Below are 7,500 nucleotides of genomic sequence, written 5' to 3'. Positions count from 1 at the left end.
GCAGTAGCGATATCGTGCAGCACAACCATGGCCGCACCAAAAAGAAAACACAGCGGGGCATGGTCTTTGGCCATCAATTGCTCAAACTCACATGCCAAAGGCTTCAGGATGTTCAAATTTTCCGAGGAAGAGAGCAAGTGAGGATTGTTTTTTTGTTTTTTTTCTCTCGTTAAATGTCGGAAAATCAGTAAAAAGTGTAGCGTCGAACTGCGTGTATTCTACCAGAACAGAGAAAACACACACTGTACACAAGCTCAACAATGTGATTGCGCAGTTGTTTAATTAACATCAGGCTTAATTTTGTTTTGAAGGACAACTGAACAATTGATTCTATAGATTCTTCGTCCAAGCGCAAAAGTCGAAAACTTCTCAAACTAGAATACTTGTGACGATGCTGTTCAAAGTGTCATCCAGTCGGTCCGTACCTCGTTAATTCATCTCATGTGTGTGTGTGTGTGTGTGTGTGTGTGTGTGTGTGTGTGTGTGTGTGTGTGTGTGTGTGTGCGTGTGTGTGTGTGTGTGCGTGCGTGCATGTGTGTGTGTGTGTGTGACAGTGTGTGTGTGTGTGTGTGTAACTGACTCAGAGAGAGAGAGAGAGAGAGAGAGAGAGAGAGAGAGAGAGAGAGAGAGAGAGAGAGAGAGAGAGAGAGAGAGAGAGAGAGAGAGAGAGAGAGAGAGAGAGAGAGAGAGAGAGAGAGAGACAATGACAATGACAAATCTTTATTTTTCGAGGGTAACAAGAATTTAGCATAGATATGCTTTTTTGCATCTGGCCCTCGCCCTAAAGAGAGACTAAACTATTTTACTATAACTATGACTAGGGGGAAAAAAAAGAGAGAGAGAGAGAGAGAGAGAGAGAGAGAGAGAGAGAGAGAGAGAGAGAGAGAGAGAGAGAGAGAGAGAGAGAGAGAGAGCTTTCTGAACAAGAAAGAAGCAACCGATAAGAAATAAGACAATCATCGATCGATCAAGATTCTTTAATTAAAGTCAGCTAGGTCACAATAATGTTGTTTAAGTTGCTGTATTTTACAGTTTTCCTTACATGATAATTTCTTAGCACCGTGCAATTGACTACCCATTTCACTTTAGAGGTGCTGGGACGACGCCAAGTTGACTAAATGCCTTAGTTACCGATTTGACCGGGAACTATTTCGTTAACGATTTATTCCTGACATATTTTCTCAGGCTTAAGTGACCATGTATACAGTATGTATTTGTATTTGACTAAAACACACAAAAATAACGACGGTTAGTTCGTGAAAAGACACTGACTTGAATCATGTTTGCATAACTACAGCGATGCAGCGGGTATTGCCGCCTAAGTAAATTTGATTTAATTTTAATCTACACCATTTTCTGCGGTGTTTTTATGGTCATTTAAAAAGGATGTTCACAAACAAACATATTTTTTCGTTCAGTTACTTTTTGCAGCACTGTCAGCCGGACAGAACAGACAGTATGTTAATACAAACGTGATATAAACACAGCCGACAGCAGCCGCTACACGCGAACTTCCTTGTGCGGCAGGGAGTGGCTCTTTTCCCGCGCTGGGCTGGCCGGTCTCACTTTCGCACCGCAGCGCAAAGAAGGATGAAGCGTCTCTGTATACTCTATAGTCTCTGATGAAACTGAACGCAATGCAACGCAGCAAGACCGTATACTCGTAGCATCGTCAGTCCACCGCTCATGGCAAAGGCAGTGAAATTGACAAGAAGAGCGGGGTAGTAGTTGCGCTGAGAACGATAGCACGCTTTTCTGTACCTCTCTTCGTTTTAACTTTCTGAGCGTGTTTTTAATCCAAACATATCATATATATATATGTGTTTGGAATCAGGAACCGACAAGGAATAAGATGAAAGTGTTTTTAATTTGATTTCAAAAATTTAATTTTGATAATAATTTTTATATATTTAATTTTCAGAGCTTGTTTTTAATCCATATATAACATATTTAAATGTTTTTTGAATCAGCAAATGATGGCAAATAAGATGAACGTAAATTTGGATCGTTTTATAAAAGAAATATTTTTTTTATAATTTTCAAGTTTTTAATGACCAAAGTCATTAATTAATTTTTAAGCCACCACGCTGAAATGCAATACCGAAGTCCGGGCTTCGTCGAACAATACTTGATCAAAATTTCAACCAATTTGGTTAAAAAATGAGGGCGCGACAGTGCCGCCTCAACTTTCACTAAAAGCCGGATATGACGTCACCAAAGACATTTATCAAAAAGAATGAAACAAACGTATGGGGATATCATACCCAGAAACTTTCATGTAAAATTTCATAAAGATCGGTCCAGTAGTTTGGTCTGAATCGCTCTACACGCACGCACACACACACACACATACACACACACATACACCACGACCCTCGTCTCGATTCCCCCCTCGATGTTAAAACATTTAGTCATAACTTGACTAAATGTAAAAATGCATGTATGGAACGACCCCCCCCCAACACACACACACACACACACACACACACACACACACACACACAGACGCACGTGCATACACACACATACACACACACATACAGAACACACACATACACACACACATACAGAACACACACATACACACACACACTAACACACACACGCACACACACACACACACACACACACACACACACACACACACACTAACACACGTACGTGTGGACAGGTATGCATGTATCTTTACAGTGGTGTCAAACCTGATATTTTACAGGTAGAGCGGGTCTTTCGGGGGTATGCAAACAAGATGGCAACCAGACTTCTATCGTTGAGGACCTAGGAGGGTTTCAGTGCATCTTCACTGCTGCACATGAACTGGGACATAGGTATATATGCCTACCGCGCTCTCTGTCGGTCGACCTACAGACATCTACATGTCTGTCTCAAGTGTCTTTCGGTCTGCAAGTGTGGATGATTGTGTTGCCCATCGTATTTCTGCACATGTCATGTCTGTCAGGCTATACTTAATAATAATAATAATAACAAAAACATTCTTTTATAGCGCTGTTCACCGCCAAGTGGCAGTCTCATGGCGCTTTACATTAGACATTAAAATTTAACATTTTACATATAAAAAGTTTTCTCGTAAGACATAACATACAAGCATTAAAACAATTCATAGACAACAACATGTCTGGCTGCATTCGTCTGTGTCTTTCTGTGTTACTCCTGCAGCGCTCTCTGAATATCGACCTACATACCTATCTATCTTTTTCAAGTGACGGTAATCATGGTCAAAACCCGTGTCTCCCTATGTTCTTTTCTTGATAAGTCATGTTCCTTTGCGTTTCGGTTTGATCGTTCCCTCTCTGTTTCATATTGTGTTTGCTGTTGTTTTACTTGTTACTTTGCATTACTGTTCTAATAATGATGTGCTCATGAAACCGCCACATGCAAAGATGTGACATTTGTCTCTGGTATCTTGCGTCTGGTGATTTATATATATATATATTTTCCGATCAATTATTTTCTCCCCCGAAAGCGACGTACGGCTGTCTGAATGGCAGTTTATAAATGGTCATACACGCAAACACCCACTCGTGAACAAAACATGAGTGAACAGTGGGACTTTCAGCCCATGAACGAAGAAGATGAAGAATTAAGCTATCAACATTTCTCCAATTCTTCATTGCAGCCTGTCTTCTCCTCACGACGGAGAAGAGAACGTGTGTGATTCCTCCGATCATTACGTCATGGCCTCTACCTCCGATACATCCAACGTCAACGCTTGGGTCTTCTCTGCATGCAGTGCTCAATACTTTAGCAACTTCGTTACTCAGCAGGTCCAGTCCGAGTATGTACATCCCTTTTGCCAATAGATGATGTTCGGAAATGACTTGGATTTGTATGGCTTGTGAAAGAGTGAATATTCTTACTTTTAGTATGTCAAAATGTCCATGTTATAGGCCAATCACTAGCGAGGGATGTATCTGCAAAATGTGAGCACGTGTACATAGAAGGTTTGCCTCACTAAGATTATTCAATTGTTCACAACCGGTGCAAACCAATGAAGCTATTTACAGAGTGTGTCTTTTTCCAAACTGCGTTTGTTTCCATGAACAAATTTTCGATGATAAATGTTGTTTATCGCCCTCACGGTTAAACCATTATGGGCATGTTCCTGGTTGTTACCCCGACCTTCGCAAACATAGGTATTTTGTTCGCACGGAACAGTCAGTCAAAGCCAGCTATGCCTAGCATGCACATCGGAGCTCTTAATTCATTGCGACGCTTTGAGTGCGTGTTTGCACTGACCAGCTGCGTGTGTGAGCTTGACCCTCTAATTTGAAGAGGAGCTACTCTTTCACACCCAATACAAAACCCGCCAAAGTTATTTCTAAACATAGTGTATACAGTGGTTGGTTGTTATGTCGACCCAGCAGACTTTTAATTTTTGTTTTAATGATATATAAAAACATACTTTTTTGCAGAAAATATAATCTGTAATCGAAAGGTATAATTATCTCAAGTGTTTCAGACAAGTGCTCCAAACACTCTGATGCATATAATTAGTATCATAACCCAAATTGTAGTTCATTCGCGTTTGCCTCTCTGAGATAACACCTTTTCGCCAGCACAATGAGTAACACACAACGATCCGTGCTGAAGTAAAACAGTCTAACATGTTTGTGTTTTGACATGTACAAGTAATCCAGAGAGTGTACATGTGGCAAATGTGGCGTATGGAATATTATTTCTGAGCGCTCTTGCACCGTTTTGTCCGAACTGGAGGTAGTTCATATTAGGAGCCGGTCAATATTAGAATCCCTTCCCCTATCGGTCCTCTTTCTTGTTTTAGTCGTAACATTTAATGAGTTATATTATTGTAGGATAGCGCGTGTGTATGTGTGTGTGTGTGTGTGTGTGTGTGTGTGTGTGTGTGTGTTCGTGTGTGTGCGTGCGTACGTGCGTACATGAGCGTGCGTGCGTGCATGTGCGGGCGAGCGTTTGATTGATTGATTGTGTGTGTGTGTGTGTGTGTGTGTGTGTGTGTGTGTCTTTGTGTGTGTGTGTGTGTGTGTGTGTGGAAGTATCCTCTCAATGTTTTATTTTTCTCCTTCTAATTGTGTATAATGTACCTGTATTTATGCTTCAGAAACGGTAGAACATGCCTGTACAACCAACTTGTGGTGGATGGCATACCGGATGTGACGTCACAAATGCCAGGACAAATATATGACGTCAATGATCAGTGTCGTCAGATCTTTGGACCGGACTCTTATCTTTGCTGGGTAAGAACAACACTAGACTTTTCATGTACCTGTCACTTATAACAGCTGCACAAATGTATCCTACATATGGGTCCTTCCACTCAAATCACATGTCTCTGTCTATTTGTCTCTCTCTCTGTGTATCTGTCTATGTCTCTCTCTCTGTATCTCTATCTCTCTCTTTTTTCTTGCTCTCTTTCTCTCTCTCTCTCTCTCTCTCTCTCTCTCTCTCTCTCTTTTTACATTTAGTCAAGTTATGACTAAATGTTTTAACATCGAGGGGGGAATCGAGACGAGGGTCGTGGTGTATGTGTGTGTATGTTTGTGTGTGTGTGTGTGTGTGTGTGCGTGCGTGTAGAACGATTCAGGCCAAACTACTGGACCGATCTTTATGAAATTTGACATGAGAGTTCCTGGGTATGATATCCCCATACGTTTTTTTCATTTGTTTTTATAAATGTCTTTGATGACGTCATATCCGGCTTTTTGTAAAAGTTGAGGCGGCACTGTCACACCCTAATTTTTCAATAACATTGATTGAAATTTTGGCCAAGCAATCTTCGACAAAGGCCGTACTTCGGTATTGCATTTCAGCTTGGTGGCTTTAAAATTAATTAATGACTTTGATCATTAAAAATCGGAAAATAGTAAAAAAAAAAATTTTTATAAAACGATCCAAATTTACGTTCATCTTATTCTTTGCCATTTTCTAATTCCAAAAACATATAAATATATTATATTTGGATTAAAAACAAGCTTTAAAAATTAAAAATATAAAAATTATGATCAAAATTAAATTTTCGAAATCAATTCAAAAACACTTTCATCTTATTCCTTGTCGGTTCCTGATTTCAAAAACATATAGATATGATATGTTTGGATTAAAAACACGGTCAGAAGGTTAAAACGAAGAGAGGTACAGTAAAGCGTGCTATAAAGCACAGCGCAACCGTTACCGCGCCAAACAGGCTCGTCACTTTCACTGCCTTTTGCACTAGCGGCGGACTACGTTCAGTTTCATTCTGTGAGTTCCACAGCTTGACTAAATGTAGTAATTTCGCCTTACGCGACTTGTTTTTCTTGCTCTCTCTCTCTCTCTCTCTCTCTCTCTCTCTCTCTCTCTCTCTCTCTCTCTCTCTCTCTCTCTCTATGTATCTCTATCATTCTCTCTCTCTCTCTCCCTCTCTCTCTCTCTCTCTCTCTCTCTCTCTCTCTATGTCTCTCTCTCTATGTCTCTCTCAGGGTGTGACTGCACTGAAGGCGAACACGAGTGCGGTGTGCACCAACTTGTGGTGCTCAGTGCCTCCCACCACATCATGCCGTCGATACTCAGCGGCAACGGGAACAACGTGTGGTGATAAAATGGTAACGTTTTGTTTTCTTCTTGTTTGGTACTTGAAATGGTGCTTAATTGACAAAAGACCCCGTTTTGAAGCACAACCCAACAGTGACGTATTTTATAAACCTCATCCTTTATGACGTAGCAGCCTAATGACGTCACCCCTTAGAAATATACCAGTTAACTGTTTGGCCTTTCAAATGATACATCACTTGTTATGATCAGTAGGTGTAGGCCTTAAGCTTATTTTAATCGTTTGTCCAGTATTTAATTTAATTCTCTATTGTTTTATGAACTCAAATGTTTAGTGTTCTTAGTATTGTCTTGTTAGGCTAAGTTCTATTTAATCAGAGTATGTTTGCGTGTGCTTATACCTAGTGATATTGTAGAGCGCATAGTGCTTTTAGTTATGCGCTATAGAAATCTCCTTAATAAATAAATAAATAAATCAGAAGCCTGAGACTTGTATAATCGCGGTTTGATCATTTTGTTTGGATCATACCTCGTGGACAGTAGTGTCCGGGCGGGAAGATAAATCATTGTAGACACGCGCATGTAAATAAACAACAGGCAGAAGTGTTGTACAGTGTTACAGCTCGCAATCCGAATTCAGGACTATATATTGTATCAATATCCACCTTACCCTCAAGGAGCAAGGGGGACAACTCTGTTTGAGCTGTCAATAATGTTGTTATTCATGATAATGACGACGACGACGATGATGATGATGACTTATTTAAGGCCAAATAAAAATATATGTTGGTTTAGGGTAACCCGACCGACCCTACTGTATTCCCTCCGACCCCAACACTTTTTTTTTATTTCTAAAAAAAAACTAAAAACGGTTGGCATATTTTGCGAACCATACCGAGACTAAGGGAAGTAACCTCCTTTAAAATCGATTAAATTTTACAAAAAAATAAAAATAAAATAAATATAAAAAAGCCG

The 7,500-nt window shown here is 40.1% G+C and overlaps 1 protein-coding gene across 1 annotated transcript in view; it reads left to right on the top strand.

The window, feature by feature from the left end:
• LOC138977237 (uncharacterized) overlaps nt 1-7,500 on the top strand; it is a 57,627-nt gene that overhangs the window by 39,546 nt on the left and 10,581 nt on the right. The window contains exons 10-13 of the mRNA XM_070350143.1: nt 2,721-2,828; nt 3,638-3,796; nt 5,099-5,234; nt 6,456-6,578. Coding sequence (XP_070206244.1) covers nt 2,721-2,828; nt 3,638-3,796; nt 5,099-5,234; nt 6,456-6,578 — 526 coding nt within the window. The remainder of the gene's footprint in view (nt 1-2,720; nt 2,829-3,637; nt 3,797-5,098; nt 5,235-6,455; nt 6,579-7,500) is intronic.

This window comes from Littorina saxatilis, linkage group LG9 (genome assembly GCF_037325665.1).
Source record: "Littorina saxatilis isolate snail1 linkage group LG9, US_GU_Lsax_2.0, whole genome shotgun sequence".
In the NCBI taxonomy this organism is placed as follows: Eukaryota; Metazoa; Mollusca; class Gastropoda; order Littorinimorpha; family Littorinidae; genus Littorina; species Littorina saxatilis.
The sequence above is the reverse complement of the archived record's forward strand: the minus strand, read 5'-3'. Positions and strand labels throughout refer to the sequence as shown.